Source organism: Acipenser ruthenus, chromosome 9, assembly GCF_902713425.1.
Source record: "Acipenser ruthenus chromosome 9, fAciRut3.2 maternal haplotype, whole genome shotgun sequence".
Classification (NCBI taxonomy): domain Eukaryota; kingdom Metazoa; phylum Chordata; class Actinopteri; order Acipenseriformes; family Acipenseridae; genus Acipenser; species Acipenser ruthenus.
Window position 1 is genome coordinate 11,822,164 of NC_081197.1, and position 21,724 is coordinate 11,843,887.

The window sequence follows — 21,724 nt, forward strand, 5'->3', positions numbered from 1 at the left end:
CGGGTAATTTGGCGGGTAAAAGTTCGAGTCTCTGGGACTGTTTAAAAAATCTACTATGGATTTTTAGTGGCCTGTCTAGATTTCTTTTTTCTTTAGTACAGTACACACTTCCGATGACAATAAAAATAAAACAGTTTGAAATACAGCAACTGAATGACGCTGCCGTAGTTGATTTTCATTGGTCAATTTGCCTTGCTACGGTGCGTACTGTTGGATGACAATGACGAGTGAGTGGAATCCGAACTTGGACTTTAGACAGCCGAACTTTATGATCCGGCTCCAGTGAAACTAAACTCTATTGCTTTTTTTATTTTATTTTTTTAAAACAAATTATGTTAATACAATGTGCTACTGATCTTACCTTCGGGTGCTAAAACCGAGATTTTTTTTTAAGTCCCTTTGGTAAAAATGATGCAGCATACATTTATCATTTAAATATGTTAAACATTTCCCGAAGAAATCATTGTTAATTCAAAATCTTTTACCGGGTGGGTAAATGTATCCCCTCCCCTGGGATGACAACTGAAAGTGCAGACAGAGCCAGGGAAACCCCCCATCAAATCGCACCCTGGCTATGAAATAAACTTAGTTTTAGTACCTAAATTCATCACCTTTATCATGGGTGCGTTCACAGAGATCATTCTGCGCAGATTCTGTGCAGAATCTGATCAATTTAGGCAATGGGTGGTTCACGGAGATCATTCTTAGAAGATCATTAGCTAAACTGGTCAGATTCTGCAGAGAATCTGCGCAGAATGATCTCCGTGAACGCACCCATGTGATCGGGCTGCAGCAATAATGATGACGTCTATTACAAGTTGCGTACGCAGCACTACCCTGTGCGAGTCTGCGTTCTGCAGCCCTTCCACTGCTGTGCGGCACATCAAAAGCTACTCCGAGGAGTCTTACATAATGCCTGAAAAAAGGAGTCCTTAATTTTACTTGATACATAACTATACATTAAATTATTTATTAATATTAATAAAAATGTTTGAACATCCCCTGTAGACTCGTCCAATTTGACTGACGTCATAATATTGGGACCTTCAAAGCGTATTCCATGCCATCAGCTACGAAACATTTTTTACGTAAGTCCCCAAGCAACCAACGCTGGTACGCTGTGAAAAAAACGCAATTGGAATAATGAATACTGGGGCTAAGAGCCGTTACACTGGTAACAACGAAAGCTTCTCTGTTTGTCAACAGAAAAGCAAGGCAGGTCTTCGGACAGTATATCCTGAATGCAATTACTAAACTAACGCTTTTTGCCGTGCAGAGCTGTATAATTTTTATTCATTTCATTCATCCACTACACAAGATAGATGTAGACTCAGTTTCCGTTTGGTCTGAGTACGCAGTGACTATAGGTAAGTTTATCGTTGCTGTTCCTGAATGCATGATGCGTTTAAGGGGTACTACACAGCTGATCTAATTTAATTAATCAAGCAATTAAAACTGATTATATTATGATTTAAATTGGACTCTTGACGGGAGGGTTGTGGGTTCATTCCCAGGTGGGGGACACTGCTACTGTACCCTTGAGCAAGGTACTTTACCTAGATTGCTCCAGTAAAAACCCAACTGTATAAATGGGTAAATGTATGTAAAAATAATGTGATATCTTCTAACAATTATAAGTCGCCCTGGATAAGGGCATCTGCTAAGAAATAAATAAATAAAAAAATAAATAAATAAATAAATAATAATAATAATAATAATAATAATAATAATAATAATCATCATCACCCCCCCCCCCCAAAAAAAAATCCATACGTTTATAGCATTTATTTAGCATTCGACTTTTCTGTGTTTTTAACTTTAGCCAAGTAGGCCTAGTAAGAGTAAATTGACTTTATTTGAAAAAAAAATAAAATAAATATAATGAGAAAGATTTGAACGAACATGCACGTTTAAAATGTATCTAGCCGCCTTTAGCTATAAAAATTATCTTGGCAACATGAATGAACAGACATACAATAGCGGAACAGAATTTTAGATTCGTTGAACTGAAGTGTAGACCACTTGTCCATGCTTGAACTAAATCAAAATGGTGGCATGTCATAGCCATGTTAAAGTATAGCGATGATAGTGCCATACACTTTCATTTGATTTAGGCGCCAGTCATTAGTTGGCATGTGACATTTAAAATATATCCCAGGCTATTAGCCTATATTCCATTCAGTGGTTAAGATTACAAAAAATGGTCATGGCAGTACCAAGTAATATTCAGACCGATAGTGAAACCTACTGTTTCATTCTTTTGTTACAACTTTAAGAACTACACTGTTAGTGGCTTGGACATGCTTTAAGCACTGGCCACATGGCCACCTGTAACTCTTGCTAATTATTAGGTTTGTTTTCCCTTCAGAACTTGAATAATATAGATGAGAATAAGGAATTACAAAAGTCTATAAGAGCTATAACCTGTTTCTATTAAAACTGCACATTTGAGACATAGGGCCTGTGTAGCTAATAGATGTGCAAAATTGCTGAGATATTTGGAATTATGTTGTTAACTACTTTAAAACAAAACTTACACATAAAACAAATAAATGACTGAAATAAAATGATGTGCCTAAAATAAATAAATTAAAACCTAATAGGTACAAATAAATGCTTATTCAAACTAAAAACTCCAATAGATACCTACAAGTGTAGTTTGAGATACAACTCGCAGAAACAGTTTTAATATTTACTGTGCAATTGATTGCCCTCCAGCAGTTCCACATTAATAAAAGATACAGAATCTTGAATATGAAACCCTCGACTGCACATCTAAGGGATCCAGGAACAAATCTAAAAGTAACAATTTTCTTTATTGTCTTAAAGATAAGAAAGATGCCGACTGGCTTGACAGATACAAGGAAAAATTTCATCCTCACGACAACAGGAAACTATTTTGGACTCCAGCCATCAGATCCTCTCATATCTCCATTGAGTGACAGCAAGGAACTTAACTGTTTTTTAGATGATGGCAATGAATTTGTGCTCTCGATTCTTAAATCTGGGAAGAACCTTGTCATGTCTAACAAGGTAGAGTGCTTTTTTTTTTTTTCTGACTATTGAACTATAACGTTTGACAATTTATGGTCCGTGGTTTATTTAACTGTCTCATTAATCTATTATTATAATAAAACCATATGACGAGTACAAGGAGATACTGTAACAGTCTGACTCGATCAAATTGGAGACAGAGTTGAGGTTTTTATAGTTGCAAGGTAGACAGTTGTCTCCAAGTAGACTTGATGTGTCCTTAGATCAGTGGTTCTCAATCCTGGTCCTCGGGGACCCCTGTGTCTTTAGGTTTTCATTCCAACTGAGCTCTCAATTTCTTAACTAAACCCTTAATTTTACTAACAAGTAGCTTAATTAGGCCTTTTAAATTGTTCTCAACTCCTAAAAAGTTGCAGATTTCAAGTTACTTATAACATTTTATAGTTAAGCTGAAATCTCCAACTGTTTAAGAGCAGAAAACAATTAAAAAGGCCTAATTAAGCTAATTATTAGTTCAATTAAGGGTTTAGTTAAGTAACTGAGAGCTCAGTTGGCATGAAAACCAGAAGACACAGGGACACAGGGACACAGGGATCCTTGAGGACCAGGAGTGAGAACCACTGCTCTTGATCAGGGTTCAATTTTTCAAATTTCCAGTGGAGGTGGGCGGCGCGAGAAAATACACAAACTACAAAACAGTAGGCAAGCCTATAGTAAAGGTACATCATGTCAATACATCACTCGTGCCAACCTCTCCCACCATGCAAATGCAGTTATTGTCGTTTAAAACTTTTTTCATTGTTATTGATAACTAAAAGGCAATAACAATATATGCTTATAATCAACCAAAAACAGTTTAACCCGCTCTGTGACATTTTATGTTCCGTTTGGCTTTGAGAAGATTGTGTAAGGCTTATGTATTAATTGTTGATACAAGAAGTGAGTTCAAAGGCTTTACTGGGAGAGTACACGGTAGGTGGTGTACAAAGCAAAAGGGATAGTACAGCAGTTTAATCTTGTTTCAAGTCTCACTCACATTTCTCATTTTCACTTCCTGTATCCCCTACATAAAGGTTAACCCCCAATCAATATGCAGGAACACTAACTGTCAAAATCCAAACCTATGGAAATTCAAACAATTTAAACGTGTAGACACACATTTCAAACACAGTGTAACCCATACAAATGACTTATTTTCTAATTGTTTTAAAAAATAATCTACTATTGATTTCTGGTTGCTTCTCTTAATTTTTCTGACTTTATTACGCCCCTTAAAAACAGTGTTATAGGGTCCCAGAGTGGCTCATCCAGTTAACGCGCTGACACTGAGAGCGCAGGATGAGTCACACAGATTGGATGGCGCCAGTTCACATCCAGCCTGTGCAAGAGGCCGAACTTTGCTGGGGACACCGAGGGGGGGCGTCACATTGCCTGTGACATTCCTGGGGTGGGAGATGGGAAACGGGCAGGGATTCCGTCTCCTCATCACGCAACAGTGAACCCTACTGGCCAGACACCATGCACATTCAGAGTGGATAAGAGGCAGGGCTAGTCTCTGTTGTTCTGGATCAGTAGCCCGCCCACCTCTGCTCTGGATTGCTCTGTGTAAAAGCAATTTTGGCTTTAGGTTTGTGAGATCGGAGGACACTTGCATGCCCTCAGAACATCTGTGCTGTGTGGGGACTCAATGCAGTGAGGAGAAAAAACATAATTGGACATTCCAAACTGGGTGAAAATAAAAAAAAGAATAATTGATCACTCTAAATTTTATATTAAAAAAAAAAAAAGTGTTGTCCGTGTGTCCGCTGGTTCCTGGTGTCTGCATGCTCGAAAGTGTTTAGAGAAACAATCATATGTGGCAGCTAGAAAACAGTCCATTGAGACGCTGAGAACCAGTGAGGCAGTGTGCTGCACGAGAGAAAGCCTACTGTAAATGCATTTGGATATCAATATTATTTGTATAAATTACATTTTCCAGAAGAAAGACATTGCAAGTGCAAAATCTATTACCCCTTCCGGGGATGAAAATTGAAAGTGCAAAGCCAGGGAAATCCCCCCCTCCCCCCCTCAAATCTCACACTGCTCTAAATATACAGTAGCTATTTCTTTGTAGTATCTATTTTAACATCCTGTATTTTATTACAAGTCAGTTATGTACTGCACCTGCTCCGAGTCTGAGTCAGTTGTTCAGCAATTGGTTATGCTGTGCTGTGAATGGGAATCTTTGTGACTTGTATATTGGAACTGTACCCTGTCATGTTAATGAAGGATAACAGGATTTGGAATCCCCACCCCTATGAAATTGAATGGCTGAGAGATTCCACTTGTCATATACTTTTAGATAACACAATTTCTTTAGTGTCAACTTGTGGCATGCCACTTGATTGCCAGTGACTTCCACTTCCATGGTTTGCTTTTATCTAAAGCAGTGTCCCTAAGGGGCTCTTTCAAGTTCATCTACCCACTCAGGTTTGAATGTCACAGACAGCCTTTCTTCCGTTAAATTCATTTGTCACTCATCTTGCCAAGGTTGGGTGATCATCACTGCTTAACCTAACTACAGTAGTTGATGATTCGTAATTTCAAGGCTTTTTTCATAAATCCTTTGGGTATTGGAGTTTACCGGTGTGCAAATTCTTTATGTATAAGCAGGGTTATTCCTAAAACATTTAAAAGTGTAGGAGCGACAAAGCAGTGCAAAAAAAAAAAAAAAAATATATATATATATATATAATCTAGGATGGAAGAGTGGTGGTGGGGTGACAGTGCTGGCTTTCGCTACAGTTCCGGATCGTGTTAGTTGTAGTCTACAACAACAAATAGTTTTACTAACACGGACAAATAGAACACAACACTCACGATTTCTGGAATCACAGGGTCTCCTTTTAGGTCGATCTAACCATTTACAAAGGAACAGATTACTTGCACTACGACCCCTTTTATACCCTCCTCATGACCCCTAGGTTAACGAGCGTATCTGCTCCTCCAATCCGTGGCTGCCATGCCGTTTCCCGTCCGGGTTATTGAGTTTGGGTACCGTAGCTCCGCCCCTTTTCTAGATGGCCGACTTCCACCTAACCCAAGGAATAAATTGTCTGCCATTTAGTCCAGGGTACTCTGTTCCCTTTACACAGTGCCCTCACAGGTCGGGAGGGAGATCTAACACCAACAATCTTTCGATCTCTGTCAAATACCGGTATAGGCATATATCATGTTTTTTTTAAATGTTTGTGATCTGCATTTAGATATTCAAAGTGGATAAAGTCCAAATGACAGGAAAATAAAATACATATTTCTTTACACAGTATGTGAACAATGATTCATAGTTTAATGTGTCCTCTAGTTATATATTATTTACAAATGCTTGGGTATTTTCTTTTTTTAAGGTCTAGGTTTCTAATAAAAAAAGTCAGTTATGTGCCACTTCTACTCTAAGGCAGACTGTGTGCATGTTTGTGAATGGACCCTGTGGGACTTTTGTTATCTAGTATGTACCATCTGATGTTACCTCAGGGTGTTAGGATTTGGAAACCAAGTGGAAGTTAAAAGCAGAGAGACTACACAAAAATATGAAATATTCATATTGTGCTTATTAATAGGTTGATTCAAGTGACTCAAAGGACAAAGTGCTGGTGTTCTTCAAGCTGCGACCAGATGTTATAACTGAAGACAATCTTCACAGTAATGTTCTGGTGTCCTCAATGTTGGATTCCCCCATTAACACACTATATCAGGCTGTGCATCAGGTGTTTGCACCAATACTTTTAAAGGTGGGTGCTACATTCTGAATTTTTTTTCTTCAAAATGTTAATTCTGCATATAAAAATATGCATGCTAACTTGTCTTAGTGTTTTACTATTAAGATGTAAAAACATACAGGGTCATTCCAGCTCTTGTGGACCAATAAGATTGCCTGATTGGGCCTTCATCAATGCCTATGTTTTGTACTTGACAGTTTTTAATAGGAGATATTATTGAGTGTTTTTAACATTTCTAGAAGTTTGCATTATATTATAACCAATTTTACTACACCTTTTTTAAAGGATGAAAAATGGAGCAAGAATTTTGACCCAAAACTTCAAAACCTCTTGAGTGAACTTGAAGCAGGACTGGGCTCTGTTGTAAGGCGATCCGACCTAAATTTTACTGGAAAGAAATTTGGCAAAGAAGATGATATTTTGGGTATGGAAATCTAAAAAAGTTGAGATTGTGTAAGGCTGTGGATACATTGATCCAGAATAATGTTTTCTTTAACTAAATGCATGTCTGTATGCTTTAAACTCTCTCTCTCTATTTATGTTAAACATGAGAATGTTTCCATCTAATACTATTACAAAAAACAAAACAAAATAAAAGTAATGTTAAAGACACAGTTTCCCTGGTCTGTCCTACCTCTGTCTTACACCATTACCAATTAAAGAAAACTACTTCATTGCATTTCTTTTCTGGTGTTGCAGGGATTTTAACACCATGTGATGAATTTCAGTTTTGGGCAGAACTTGCACAAGTTGCAGGCAAGTCCAGCAACAAGGAGAGAGCTGCCCATTTTAACAGTCTTTTTGAACCAATAGTAAAGGTAGGTGTTTGGTAGGGCAGATATTCTTTTGGTATGTCTTTAGGATAAACTGCATACTTATATTGTAGAAGATTGTATTGTTGATGATGGTTTTACAGAGGTTTCAGGCTAAGGTTTGACTTCTAAGTAATTGTCAATGGCAAAGACTTTTCTTCTACCTGTTATGTACTATTTGGTTTTAAATATGATTAGGCTCAGTATTATTTAATATTTTAAATCAGTTGATCAGCTGAACACTGGAAAGTGTTGATGGAATAGTTTAATAATCCTAATTGAAAAGGTATTTTCTTTATCTTGTTACTAGGATTACCACAGTTTGGAGAGCCTATCCTTGGCTGATGCTGTGGAGTTGGTTGACACCACACGAGACGCATTAGATGATGTGTGGAGACAAACTGAGCATGATCCTTACCCAGAGACACGCATGCAGCATTTAATGGATGTGATAGGTACGGCATTGCAAGTAATGTTGAAAGGATTGGTCTCTAACATGTGTTTTTTCCCCTGACCATTCTAGCCTAAAAACCTGTTCCAAGCAATACCTTCGTTATTTATTTTCCTTAGCATCACTTAAATAATTAAGGACCTTGACTGGAATAGTCAGGGAGAGTCACTTAATTACAGGAGTGCTGTCCAAAGTTTTAAATACATTTCTTAAATTTTCACTGTTGACATTTATAACTTCCCCCTTTGTGTCTGTGGTTGAAAATCTTTTGGTTCTTTTTTTGCCTATTCAAGTATTAAACATGCAGGTGCTGCTACTTCCTGTTAACTAATTACTTCCTGTGTTGTAGTTCAAACACTCTCCAATGTTGTAGCTGCAATCATACCATGTAACTTAGAGCAGAGGTAACAAGATGCAGCAGTTGATTTATAGTGTTGCATTTATAATATTTATATATGCTAAATTAACATGTAAACATCAGTGAAAATTTATAGCAAAATAAAATGGAGGCAGTAATTATGTTAATAACAAACTACATTATATGACATCACTTGTGCAATAGTGCACCCTACACGCAAGTTATTCACTTGGTATAACATCATTGTACTTGAGATGAATCTGGACCATATTCATAAAGCTCTGGTTTATTACCAAATGCATTCAACACAAGTTTAATTTGTGCCAAGTGCCGTGGTGTTTAATATATGTGTTCAATATGCTTTTTTAAGGTTCTGCCCTGGGGAGGTATGTTCAGAAGAAGCTGGGTCCAGTGAAGCTCTGGGAAGACCCATTTCACACTGTAAAAGAGAAACTCCGGGCTGGCATTTCTGTTTGTGAGCAATGGGTGGGAGCCTGTGACTATCTGACTGGACAGCTGTGGCGACGCTATACACCCCATCAGTGGCAGAACAACAAATATTCGCCAGAACGTCTGGAGAACTTGACTAAACGCCTGGAAGAGGTTCTGTAAAAGAGAAATTTAGATCGTCATTGAAACTGTTAAATATATAAGTTATCTTCAGTTATCTGTAACTTGCCTAATCTTGCTTGAGTAATTTGGATTCCTTATTTCAAGAAGGCACACAACGTGTAATTTATATCTTTTTAAAATGAGAAATACCCTATAAAATAGATGTGCTTTTATATCACCAGTAAGGTACAACCAGTCCATGGTTTAAAACCCAGTAGTGCCAAATTTGTTGCCTGTATGAAATAGATCACAAAGTTACTAGTAATAAAGTCATCAATAAGTAACACTTCTGATTATCGGTATCATATTCATTTATTATACTTTTTTTTTTTATAACTGCAGGTTCTGACAGTTCGCACTGTGCATGAAAAGCTTATTCGTCTTTTGCCACAAGGTAACCAACAAGCACTTTCAGTGGCACTTGTGTTTGAACCATTTGCTGGTCTTAATCCGCTGCACTATAACCCCTACACAGAGGTGAGCTAGGCTTGAAATCAACTATATACATATATTATATATATATATTTTGTATCATTTAAAATATTATTAAAACTAACTTTACTATTTCAAACTTACAGCCCTTGTGGAAAGCTGCAGTATCACAGTATGAACGGGCCATTGCACCTGCTGAGATGAAAATTGCAAGCAAGTTGAAAGCCTGCATTCTTGAAGTCCAGGACAACCCCCATCAGGTCAATATCAAATAGATTAATGTTTTAAGCTGTGAATACGATTCCATCTATGATATTGTTTCTACAGTACTATTCACCAAGTATCTGAGCTGCAGTACATATTAGATACCTAAAGGAGTTTGTGGAGTATTCATTTTAATATGTGTTGGGTTTAACTTAATGTGTAAAAGTGGAATTTTACCTGAAAAACAGTTACAGGGTTTTTACATGATATATGTATTATGTTTTTATGTATTGTTTATGTTCCTTCAATAAATATGAGCTTTTTTTGTCTGTTATTGTTTTAGCTACTTCAAGCCTTTCAAAAGTATAAGGAACTTATCAAACGACCAAGCATTAGTAAGGATCTGCTTTCTGAAAGGGAATTATTACTGGCAAGACTTCTAGACTATGCCAAAGGTAAGAGTTAAGCTGTGGGTGAGATCAGGTTTTATTCATCTTTCCCAGAACCTTTTTAATTTCATTTATGAATAAATCCTTCTTTTGAAAATTCGTACAGGTATTCGTACAGACTTTGAAAATCGATGTCATGGTGTCCCGGGAGAAAAATCTGGACCACTTGCAGGCAGAAATCTCCCTGAAGTTGTCAATAACATTGTTTGGGTACGACAACTGGTACTAAAGGTAATGCATTTAAAATGATAAATAATTAGTTGGGTAGTGCTTTATAGAGTTTGCTAGAATAATACAAAAAACATTATTCACATCTCTTCACCTGTAAAAGTTAATTTTTGCTTTGGTTTTATGGAAGTTTTTATTTCTTTTGCTTTAGCGGCATCCAGTGGCCAAGTGTTGTATGTGTGCGTTACAATTTTTAAGAGAATCCAGATACACTAACATTGGTATACTAGCTGAACTTAGAGAGAAGAAATGTTGGAGAGCTCTGTTGAGGCCAGTAGGATGCTTTAAACAGTCACCAGGATGTGATGAACGAAACAGGAGATGATATAGTGACTCTAAACAAGACGAAGAGTACACAGTGATATTTCATACATACCAGTTTTCTAACAGTTTGTTCTCTTCTTTTTCTCATTTTTATTTACTTAGGTGGATGATTCAGTTAAAATAGCTGGAGCCCTGCTTGCAGATCTGTCATTATTCCGCTCATTTGTAAAGGTTTCAGATGACCTGCAGGAGCAGCTAAGGGCTTACGAACAGGATCAGTTTGATGACTGGTCCAGAGACATTCAGTCAGGGCTGTCAGATCCCAAATCTGGCATCAGGTGATCATGTCCCCACCAACTTTTGATCACAGTAATAACTAAAAACTAAAATATACTTTTATTTTCTATAGCAGGGGACACATTTACAGTTCTTTTACTCTATTTTGTGGTGCAAACTTTGAGAATATCTAAGCCCACATGTTAAGACATTGCCAGGAAGTGGCCCCTTTTTTCTATGCAAATTATTTTAGCTAATTTAAATGTACGCTTATTGCTAAAATCTTATAATACTTATGTTTTAATATATATATATATATATATATATATATATATATATATATATATATATATATATATATATTTTTTTTTAAAACCTTAAAGAAAGTGCGTGCATGTAAAAGGGTATTTGATTTACTGTTAATGCATCATATGCATTATATTTTACTGATTTAAATCTAAATATTTTGTTATATCAAATGCATATTATACAATAATAACTAGAACAGTTCTGCCTTATTTTGATACGATTATTTGCCACTGATTCAACAACTTTAACAATGTGATCAATGTAATCTAAAACATTGTATCATTTTGTTCATTCCAATAGCCTGCAAGCCAGCAGTCGTGTTATGGAGTTGGATCACATAGATGGGAAGTTAAAAATCCAATATTCAGACCGCTTGGTGATGCTTCTGAGAGAAGTGAGGCAACTCTCTGCATTGGGATTTGCTATTCCTGCTAAAATCCAACAGGCATCCAATTCAGCAGATAAATTTTACAGACAAGCAATTATTCTTAAACAGGCAAGTAGGAGTGAAGTATAACTTGATAAACCAATGTGCACTACATTTAAGCTAGTTATCGCAGATGATATCCAAAACATAATCAACTCTCTGTTTTGAAATATTTATTTTATCTGTTTGTAGGTTGCCCATTTTTACAATACAATTGATCAGCAGATGATTCCAAGTCAGAGACCAATGATGTTGAATTATGCCTTGGCTTTTGAAAAAATCATAAAGGTAAGAAAATAAAACAAAAATCTATAGTTTGTGTATGATACAAAGGATTCAAGTTCTGTATCTTTAGGTACTGATAATAGTGCCCAGTGCCAGACTGACATGGAAATGTAATTTCACAGTACAACATTTTCAAAGGTTTTGATGAACTCAGCTCAATTGTCTGTTCTATTCTATTTATACAATGAAGGAAGTAACTGAAATTTAAACTGCAACTACAGTAAGGACTTTTCTTTCACAAGCAACACTATTAGCAGTATGTATTTAAAGGGACATTTGCGTGTTTTTAGCATTACTCCTGCGAGGCAGAGCAGTCAGCCTTTGTGGTGATGTGATCAACCTATACCGTGCTGGGATAAGCAACATCTGCATATTATGATGCTGGGAAATCCCTGTGGATTACATCTAACTCCTACTGTATCCGTGGTTATCCCACGGCGGTTATTCCCTACAGCTGTGGCTTATCCCAGCAGTGTATTGGTTTATTAAACCAAATCATTTAATACTATGTGTAGCACTACTAAAAGACAATGACAAATGTTTTGATTTTACATCTTTCTTGAAGACATTTAAGAAAGGCTTTTACAGCAGTCAAATGATTTCCATTTTAATTTGACATGTTTTACATGTTAATTCTGATATTAAAATGCAGCAATACATACCCATAAAACCCTTTCCCCAGGAGAGGCTGTATTTAAGATTTAATGCTGTGGTCTCACTGTGTGCAGAATCCAAAAGCTGTCTCCAAGGAATCTGGAGGAAAGGTGCAAATTACCTGGGATAATCCCAAAGAACTGGAGGGTTATATTAAAACACTACAAACTGCAGCTGAGCGTCTTTCTACTGAGAACAGAAAACTGAGGAAGTGGCATACAGACTTCAGTGAAAAGGTATTTGTGAAAATAAACGTATTTAATTAATACAGTTTGCACGCTTGTTCCTATTTCTATCGTTATCATAAAATATCTACACTAGTCAGTCATTTTATTTTAAGTGAATCATATGAATTATTTTACAGGTAGTAACAATGATGAGTGTTGATTTACTTCGACAACAGCAACGGTGGAAAGATGGTCTTCAAGAGCTGAGGACTGGTTTTGCGAGTCTAGAGTCGCAGGTAGGGTTTCATATTGGACCATTTGTTTTAAAAGATAGTGACTGTCAAATGTAACAAACATTGCAAGAGGTAGCCATAATACTAAGTGGATTTACCTTTTCCCGTTTTTAAGTTTTTAGATTTTATTTTGATTTGTCACATTTTACATTTATCTAGAGAATTGCTTTTCCAGTTTTAATGAAACTTGATTAGGGCATTCATTAGCACAAGCAATTGAGAGTCTCAGAATCCTGGTATATAAGGAAATACCTGTCTGTCTGTAGCTGTCTAAATGCAAAGCACATTGTCAATCTAACGGCAGAATAACTGTCCGAATTGCACTGTTCTAACTTATTCTTTGAATTCAGCTGTTTAATCTAGGTTTAAACTTAAATTTATTTTCCATACACTGTACTGATTATACAAAACACAAAGCCATGTGTTTTAATAGGATTAAATATTACGAGCAATAAAAAACTACTCAGAACTATAATTGCTATAATAAAAAATACTAATTTTTGCCACTAAATTTCTTACTAGTTTCATGCTGCTTTGTTTTTTATTATTATTCCTTACAGCCTTTGCACTTGTGTCAAGTTATGTTTTATTTAAAGTTTATTTGTGATTAGGGTTTTCGCTCAGGTGACATGAAAGCATGGAGGCAGCATTGGAACCATCAGCTATACAAAGCATTAGAGCATCAATATCAAGTGGGTTTAGAGGCACTAAATGAGAATCTACCAGAAATAAACATTGACTTAACCTTTAAGTAAGTAATTTTATTTTTATATATTGTATATTATCTGTATATTTGTATAGTTTAAGCCTTCGGTACAACTTTACAACTTCACTTTTTTTCTTTTTCTTTTTCTAAAATGTTACAGACAGGGAAGGCTGCAGTTTAAGCCTCTGTTTGAAGAAGTCCGTGCTAAATACTTCAGAGAAATGAAGAGGTTTATCTCCATTCCCAATCAGTTCAAGGGAGTGAGTGAACAGGGAGAACCACTGATTTTCACCGTCATGATTGACAGAAATGCAAATGGCTTTGTCACTATTTTCAGTAAAGCAGAAAATCTGTTCAAGAGGCTGGCAGCAGTTCTGGATACATTTAAGGTATGCAATATTTAACCATTAACCTCATAAAATTTGCTTTAATATAAAGTTCAAAATAGTAGATAAAAGTATCCCACTACCAGATTGCAATATATAAATAGCCCCCTACAACTTTGAGACTGGAATCATCTTTACCCTCTTCTCACTAGGAATGGGTTGTCTTTGGACAAGTGGATATTGACGCATTAGTGGAGAAGCATCTTCACAATGTCCATGACTGGGAAAGGAATTTTAAGGCTTTGAAAACCAGAGGGAAAGAGTCAGAACGATTGCCGAGGTAAGGCTGTCTCTAAGCAGGAATGTGAAATAGAAGACAATTGTATCAATAATAATAATAAATAGATTATTCATTTGAAATGGGATTTATACTTTGTACACAGTGGGCTAGATTCTCAAAGGTATTTACTCCAAATTATTATTAGTGTTATTTTTGTCTGAAAGAATAACAGACCTACAATTTGGAAATTAATATAAAATAGCTGCAAACTACTCACTAGCCATTACATTCAATGACTGTTGTTTATTTCTGATTTTATTGGGTGCATTTTTATTCTCTGAGCAAATTGTGCTAATGGCCTTTTAGCTAGTGTCTTAAGAGAAATACAAATACACATTCTCTGCACACATACAGCATTTTGGGACTGTTTTTGCTTAAAGTAATGTAATTACTTTGCTGAACTAATGAAAAATCAAATTATCTTACCCACTCATCTTGTCTGAAAGGCTTTCTAATGTGATGTATGTAGTGTTGGATGAAAACAGCTGATGCAATTATTGAAAATCATTGGAATGGAAGAGCATCTGTAGAGATTTATCCTACTCTAAAGTGTTACATAGGTTTATACCAGCATCTATTTTCAAAGTAATTGTGATTTGCTTTTAAGTTCCCATAAGGGATTAACCTAATTTAGCTATGTTTTCTGTCTGTTGTTTAACTTATTGTATCTGCTTGTTTTTCAATTTTCAGCACAGCGAAGGTGGATTGTATAACAATTAACTGCAATCCTGTGAAAGCTGTGATTGATGACTTAATTCAGAGGCTGTTTGATGCTCTTCTCCTGTCTTTGAGGAAATCTATTCAAGGTAAAATACATTGACACAGTAATTGAATTCAGAACTCAAAATCCCAAATATGTGTAATTCATGAAGAATATAGTTATATTGAATCATTTGTCCCTAGAAGAAGGAAGGCTCCTTGAGCTTGCAGTGTTTTGAAAATAAAGTAGAGTATTCTGAAACATACCTACCTTATTAATGAATTCATTATTTTGTTTTACTTTAGCCAATATACAAGACATTGACACCTTTGTCACAGAAGCAATGGAAACCTTGTCAACCAGACCGCAAACAGTAGATGAAATTGGAGAGGCCAATGCCAAGCATGGAGAGCTGCAAACTAAGAAGCCTGAAGTAAGAAATTTTGTAGTACTGTGCCAAGACCTATGGTAGACTAAAAGGGATTTGAGAGCAGTCGACATGTTTTTGGTCATCAATACAGCGTAGCTGGTAACCCCATAAAATGCCATGTTCCAATTTCTCAAGTCTTTGGTCTTTTCATAAATTGCATGACCTACGTATGCTTTCAAATTACAGCAGTGAAAATCTGATTTTTCTCATTTTTTTTTTCTTTTTTCATTCATTTTGCTTGTTCCAAAATGGCCCCAGGTAGGTGTTGGCTTGGAAGAGGTTGTGTGATTGCTAACAGGCTGGATGCCTTCTTGCAAATGATCTAATAACTCCAGTCAAATTTCGTTGTCTGTTCTTTTTTAATATTATATAAATAATGCCATCAGATTAAGAATAAAGACCCCCACCTTTAAATAGTGACTATGCCCTAGCCTTTCTTTTGGGCAATACAGTTTTTATTTGTAAAGTATCATTTTAAAAGACAGCCCTACATATCCTACCTATTTTGTTGGTTGAATTTGGAACTTTTTTTTTAATTTAAACTATGCATTTGTTTCCAGATTTTACCTTTGTTTCAAGAGGCTGAAGATAAAAACCGTCTCCTGCGGTCAGTGGCAGGTGGAGGTCTTGAAGCTATCAGTGCTCTCAGAGCCAGATGGGATAAATTTGAATTAATGATGGAGAGTCATCAGCTTATGATCAAAGAGCAGGTATGAGAAATGCATAATCAGACAATGTAATTATCAAAGTACCATTCACATAAGATTTTAAAATATGAGTCTTCTTTTTTTTAAATCCATATTCATATTCTATTACATTTGTATTGAGTTGTCTCGTCTGTGCCTGTGCTGCTGAAATCTGAATGTGGGGTCAGGTGGAATCATAATACCTATGGCACAGGAAGGCAATTTGTAGTTGTGGATACATTGGTTTGTTATTACTCCTACTTTTATGTATTTTCTCCCCATGCTCACAGGTTGAGTTGATGAAGTCAAATGTTGAATCTCGTATAAAGATGTACGAACAAGAACTGGAAAAGTTTAAAGCCCGTTGGGATCAATTAAAGCCTAATGATGACATCATTGAAACTGGTAACTTGGAGGCCCTTCAAAAGTGTGTCCAGACCATAAAGGAGAAGAAGGCTGAGTTTGGGGAACTTGAAAACACAAGGAAAAAGCTAATGTGTGTATTTGAACAGATACAACTATTGTTCATTTTAGATTTTTATTTAGACACACCTCATTCACATTGTTAAAACTTTAAACACATATGTCTGTGTACTTTTAGTGAAGACTGTCATCATTTTGAATTGGAACAGCCTGACTTTGCCCTAGCTGACAGCATTCTCAGAGACATTGAGGACTTTTCAGTGACCTGGTCTCTGTATGAAGAATTCCAGGAAGGATTTCTGGAGATGACAAAGGAAGATTGGATCACTTTTAGGTCTGTTCAATATACAGTCCATTTGTAAAGCTGCTTTTGCAATCCTTATCATATTTCCATGCAATAGTGATATAGAGAAGGCACAGATGGTGGTTGTCCAGGGACAACATCTTTCTCAGGATCACTGGCACCACTCTGGAGAAGTTTGTGTAATTATGAACTTTACAGCATGAACTTTATAACAAGATAAGGGCTACTAAAACTTTGTATGTAACTGTTACTTCTGCAGGAGCAAGACCTACCTCTTTGAAGAGTTCCTTTTCATGTGGCATGAGAGACTAAGAAAACAAGAGGAACACACAACGATGACTGTAAAACTGCAGGATGAGATTGACAAATACAAAGTAAGGATCTGTCAAGGATTTGTAAGGTTTTTGTGTAGAACTTATGAAGAATAAACGTCAGATAATAAAATAAACAATATTGGGATAGGTACGTAGGGTATTATTGTGCATACCAGTATGTTACCCTTTGAAGACTATATGTAATACAGAGGTGAACTATTTTGGAATCAATTATTGCTTATTTCTAATTTTTAAAGACAATTATACATTTTCTGAGGAAATGCTAAAAAAAAAAACGTAATTATGTTGATACATTGTATCTAATCTGCAAGTTTATACCCATTACATTTGCTAAAACATTTCTTGTACATCTTATTGCAGATGGTGGTTCCTGTGTTGAAGTATGTCCGGGGAGAGCATCTTTCTCAGGATCACTGGCTGGACCTCTTCCGTATCGTGGGGCTCCCCAGAGGCACCACTCTGGAGAAGCTTGTGTTTGGGGACCTGCTCCGAGTGGCAGATACAATTGTTGCAAAGGCTACAGAACTCAAAGTATGCTATTTGTTATGCTATTATAATATATAAATAGCACAGTTTTATGACAAGTAAAGAATTCTTGTCAGAACCTTATTGACCTAGGTCAGGGGTTTTCAAGTGGGAGTATGTGTACCCCTGGGGGTATTTCTAAGGGTCATAGGGCAGGACGACTAAGAAATGCAAAAATGGAAGTGAAAGAAAATAACGATCTTGAATTCATTTTTTAACGGTATTATATATTACCTCTAAACCACTGTGCATAAATATTGAATTTTTGTTTAACATCTCAGAGTTTAGTATAGTATAGTTTCAAAATGATCACCCACCTGTACGAATGCGAGATTTCCATTGAGTTGATCTTCACTCTAATATTAGGGTGGCTGATGTAGGCGATTCTGCTTAGAGCGCTCTGTGCTGCTCGTGAACTTTGCAGTTTTCAACTTGTCCTATAATTGAATACTAATTAGTGAAACGCAATCTCTGCATTTTTTAGAAGTATAAAACCATACGTTAATCAGATTATTCAAACTTTTATTGCAACTCTGGTACCATTCGGTAGAGTGAAAATTGTAAAGGATTACTTGATCTGAAACCTCCAGACAGAAGGGGTGCAGTTTTAAAAAAAGGTTAAAAACCATTGACCTAAGTTATTTCTAAATGGCTACTACATATAAATTGAAAAAATACATTTTTCAACTGGAACATGATTATCAGTGTTTAATACCATGTTCCCATAGGTGTTTAGGTTTTGAAATCACATACTTTTATGAATTCTTGCAGGACCTGAATAGCCGAGCGCAGGCTGAAGTCACCATTCGAGAAGCTCTACGTGAACTTGACCTGTGGGGAGTTGGTGCTGTTTTCACCCTAACTGACTATGAGGACAGCCAGAACAAAATTATAAAACTGATCAAGGACTGGAAGGATATTGTAAACCAGGTCGGGGATAATCGCTGTCTTCTTCAGTCACTGAAAGACTCCCCATATTACAAAGGCTTTGAGGACAAAGTATACATATGGGAGACAAAGCTGGCTGAACTGGATGAATACCTGCACAATTTGAACCAGATACAGAGGAAGTGGGTGTATTTGGAACCCATTTTTGGTCGTGGAGCACTGCCTAGGGAGCAGGCACGCTTCAAGAGAGTGGATGAGGATTTCAGGTATTTTTTTTCTACCAGTTAAGGTTTTCTTAATATAAATGCCAAACAGTACCAAGCTCACCCTGCTGATTCATGATGAAAAGCAAAAGTTATAACATTAAGCATTAAAAAATAATAATACGTTCAAATGAAGGAATGTAAAAATCCTGAAAGGTTCATATGCATGAAATAATGATTACATTTTTTTAATTTTTTTTTATTAATACTGCACTGTTATTCACAATAAAATGGCATATGGCTGAAATTGCTTCCCATAAAGGTGTTGTTTGTTTATACATCTAAATCACTCACCAGCCACCACGCCTACCAAGCCTATTGATGCCATTTCAGCATGGATCTTACAATATCTACAAACGAATTACTATATATATATATATTTTTTAAATTAACTTATTTTTTTAAATTAACTTATTTTATCTTTTAAAAAAATTATGGAATAACATATTCTTTTTTCCATTTGTAATGTAGAGCTATAATGGCAGATGTGCACAGGGACAGCAGAGTTACATCACTTAATGCAAGAGCAGGAATCAGGCATTCTCTTATCACTATACTGGATCAACTTCAACGGTGCCAGAAATCTCTGAATGAATTTTTGGAGGTATTTAAAAAATAAAAAATAAAGTTTTAGTAGTACAAAAGTGTAGCAGCAAGTAGGCCTACTGCATTTGGCTACATTTTAATAACTTGGTACCATAAGTTTTTCAGAGCATAAATGGATCAAAAGATTTAATGTTTAATCTTTAACAGGAGAAACGTTCTGCTTTCCCACGGTTTTATTTCATTGGAGATGATGACTTGTTGGAGATCCTTGGACAAGCCACCAACCCTACTGTCATTCAATCTCACCTAAAGAAACTTTTTGCAGGTATGATTTATTATCATTATGATCTCAGAGAAAAAAATACCATGATATGTATTGTAATTTTAGAGTTTTAATTCACCTTATTTAAGGTTTAAAAACTGAATTTCAGGGTCTTAGGCCCATGAGACACCAGCAACTTTCAGCTTGTAAAAAGCAACATTTTCAAGCCATTTTTACATTACATTAAAAATTAATGATTTTTCTCTTGACATGTACAAAATTGCTGAAGTGTGATCAACAATTGCTGTAGTTGCTTGAACCTTTCCAGATAAAGTTGTCCAGAATTGTCTCATGTTTCATAGGCTTTATACTAATTTATTTATTTGATTGTGTTGGTTTAGATTTCTAAGAGATTTTCAATATTGTTTAGTCACATGCTTTAATATTTTTGCACAAAAGTTCAGAAAATTTGAAATTCCCAAAGCATTGAAAAAATGTATATACAGTACTTGGATTCTTAGTTTAGAGTTTAAACTTGAGCCAACTGTTAGTGTTTCAGAATTTTGCTTATTAGTTGTCATAAATATGCATGTCAAATATGTACTGTTCATACAGTAGCAAATGCATTGTGTGAGGATGAATTATTACATAATCAATATTTGATATACAGAAATGTTGTAGCCCTGTATATTTAATGTTGCAGTATTTTATTGAAAACATAGTAGCAGCACTATATTCAAATTTAGTTTTTAATTTAATAAAATATAATGAGATTTCTGGTTTTTGCTTATGGACAGGTATCAACACTGTGGATTTTGATGAAGAATTTCAGCATATTACTGCTATGAAATCTCTAGAGGGTGAAGTTGTGTCTTTGAAAAATAAGATTCACATTTCAAATGATGTTGAGGTGAGAGAAAAAACTATTCAGATACATTTCAAATGTATATTTTATTTTTCCTTTTGAATAATTGCTGTGAAATTCACATTGTGTCTGTTAGGTCTGGCTGAGCGATTTAGCTTCTGAGATGAAAGAAACACTGAAACAACTGCTGTTTGATTGTGTTACTGCTGGGAGAAGATCAGGCATTGATCCTTCACGCTTTCCATCCCAGGTACCAGGCTTCAATTAAATGTGTTTGCTTATAATTGTGTTTGTTTGTTCCTAAATATAATATAATCCATATAATCTTTCAGAACATAAATGAAAATACTGTTTTTTGAAAAGCTATTTTAACAAAGCAAAAACAAGCTGTGCCAGCTGTGGATTTCTATTGACATGTGAAACATGAGCTTTGGTCTTTCCCGGCAGCAATGTTTACCTACATCCATATCAGTTATACATATTTAATGTCAAAAATCTGAAAAACAAACAAAAAAAAAAAAAACCACAACCGCCCTGCCAATTACGCTCAAAGGCTATTTTCTCTTCCAATTTTTTTCTGTGATAAATAGTGCCAGGTGGTGAAAACATCATTTTTACACCCTATTCTAAATCACTTCCACAAGGTTGATGCTTACTGTTCCATCAGATGTTTTCCTTGACAGATACATTTATACAACACCGTGGTGATACATATACTGCCATTCTACCACCTGAGCAGGGAATTTCAGATATAGTAGTGCCTTTCACATATAGCAGTTTCTCAAAGAGATTCACAATCACTGAGCCAGCGACATTTTCTTTTCATTTTTTCTTGTGGCTTTTTTGTGTAGGCAATTAGCTAGGATACTGTTAGTTACGATCCAATGTTTAACTGTGTATTCGATTCTTGCAACAAGTTTCACAACCATGAATACTCAAGAACTGTACTTCTTTGATTTGTCTTTAGATTCTGTGCTTAGCTGAACAGATCCAGTTTACAGAAGATGTTGAAAATGCTATTCAGGTTCATAAGCTTCAGCAACTGGAGGTGGATTTGATGGCTAAACTGGACCATTATACTGGTGTGGATACCAGAAATGAGGATTCAGGGCAAACTGGTGTGTTTTTAGAAATTCATTAATTTGTGTCATT

The 21,724-nt window shown here is 35.8% G+C and overlaps 1 protein-coding gene across 1 annotated transcript in view; it reads left to right on the forward strand.

The window, feature by feature from the left end:
* The first annotated feature begins 937 nt into the window (after nt 1-937).
* LOC117406278 (cytoplasmic dynein 2 heavy chain 1-like) overlaps nt 938-21,724 on the forward strand; it is a 149,648-nt gene continuing 128,861 nt past the window's right edge. The window contains exons 1-32 of the mRNA XM_059031142.1: nt 938-1,367; nt 2,830-3,033; nt 6,594-6,764; nt 7,038-7,176; nt 7,452-7,570; nt 7,875-8,019; nt 8,744-8,976; nt 9,328-9,462; nt 9,564-9,677; nt 9,965-10,076; nt 10,177-10,301; nt 10,725-10,900; nt 11,448-11,643; nt 11,767-11,862; nt 12,588-12,749; nt 12,878-12,976; nt 13,585-13,724; nt 13,840-14,068; nt 14,218-14,345; nt 15,036-15,151; nt 15,351-15,478; nt 16,036-16,185; nt 16,452-16,657; nt 16,763-16,918; nt 17,148-17,262; nt 17,584-17,754; nt 18,520-18,902; nt 19,371-19,503; nt 19,653-19,770; nt 20,505-20,617; nt 20,709-20,822; nt 21,540-21,690. Of these exons, the coding sequence (XP_058887125.1) occupies nt 2,839-3,033; nt 6,594-6,764; nt 7,038-7,176; nt 7,452-7,570; nt 7,875-8,019; nt 8,744-8,976; nt 9,328-9,462; nt 9,564-9,677; nt 9,965-10,076; nt 10,177-10,301; nt 10,725-10,900; nt 11,448-11,643; nt 11,767-11,862; nt 12,588-12,749; nt 12,878-12,976; nt 13,585-13,724; nt 13,840-14,068; nt 14,218-14,345; nt 15,036-15,151; nt 15,351-15,478; nt 16,036-16,185; nt 16,452-16,657; nt 16,763-16,918; nt 17,148-17,262; nt 17,584-17,754; nt 18,520-18,902; nt 19,371-19,503; nt 19,653-19,770; nt 20,505-20,617; nt 20,709-20,822; nt 21,540-21,690 (4,768 nt within the window). The 5' untranslated portion in view covers nt 938-1,367; nt 2,830-2,838. The remainder of the gene's footprint in view (nt 1,368-2,829; nt 3,034-6,593; nt 6,765-7,037; nt 7,177-7,451; nt 7,571-7,874; nt 8,020-8,743; nt 8,977-9,327; nt 9,463-9,563; nt 9,678-9,964; nt 10,077-10,176; nt 10,302-10,724; nt 10,901-11,447; nt 11,644-11,766; nt 11,863-12,587; nt 12,750-12,877; nt 12,977-13,584; nt 13,725-13,839; nt 14,069-14,217; nt 14,346-15,035; nt 15,152-15,350; nt 15,479-16,035; nt 16,186-16,451; nt 16,658-16,762; nt 16,919-17,147; nt 17,263-17,583; nt 17,755-18,519; nt 18,903-19,370; nt 19,504-19,652; nt 19,771-20,504; nt 20,618-20,708; nt 20,823-21,539; nt 21,691-21,724) is intronic.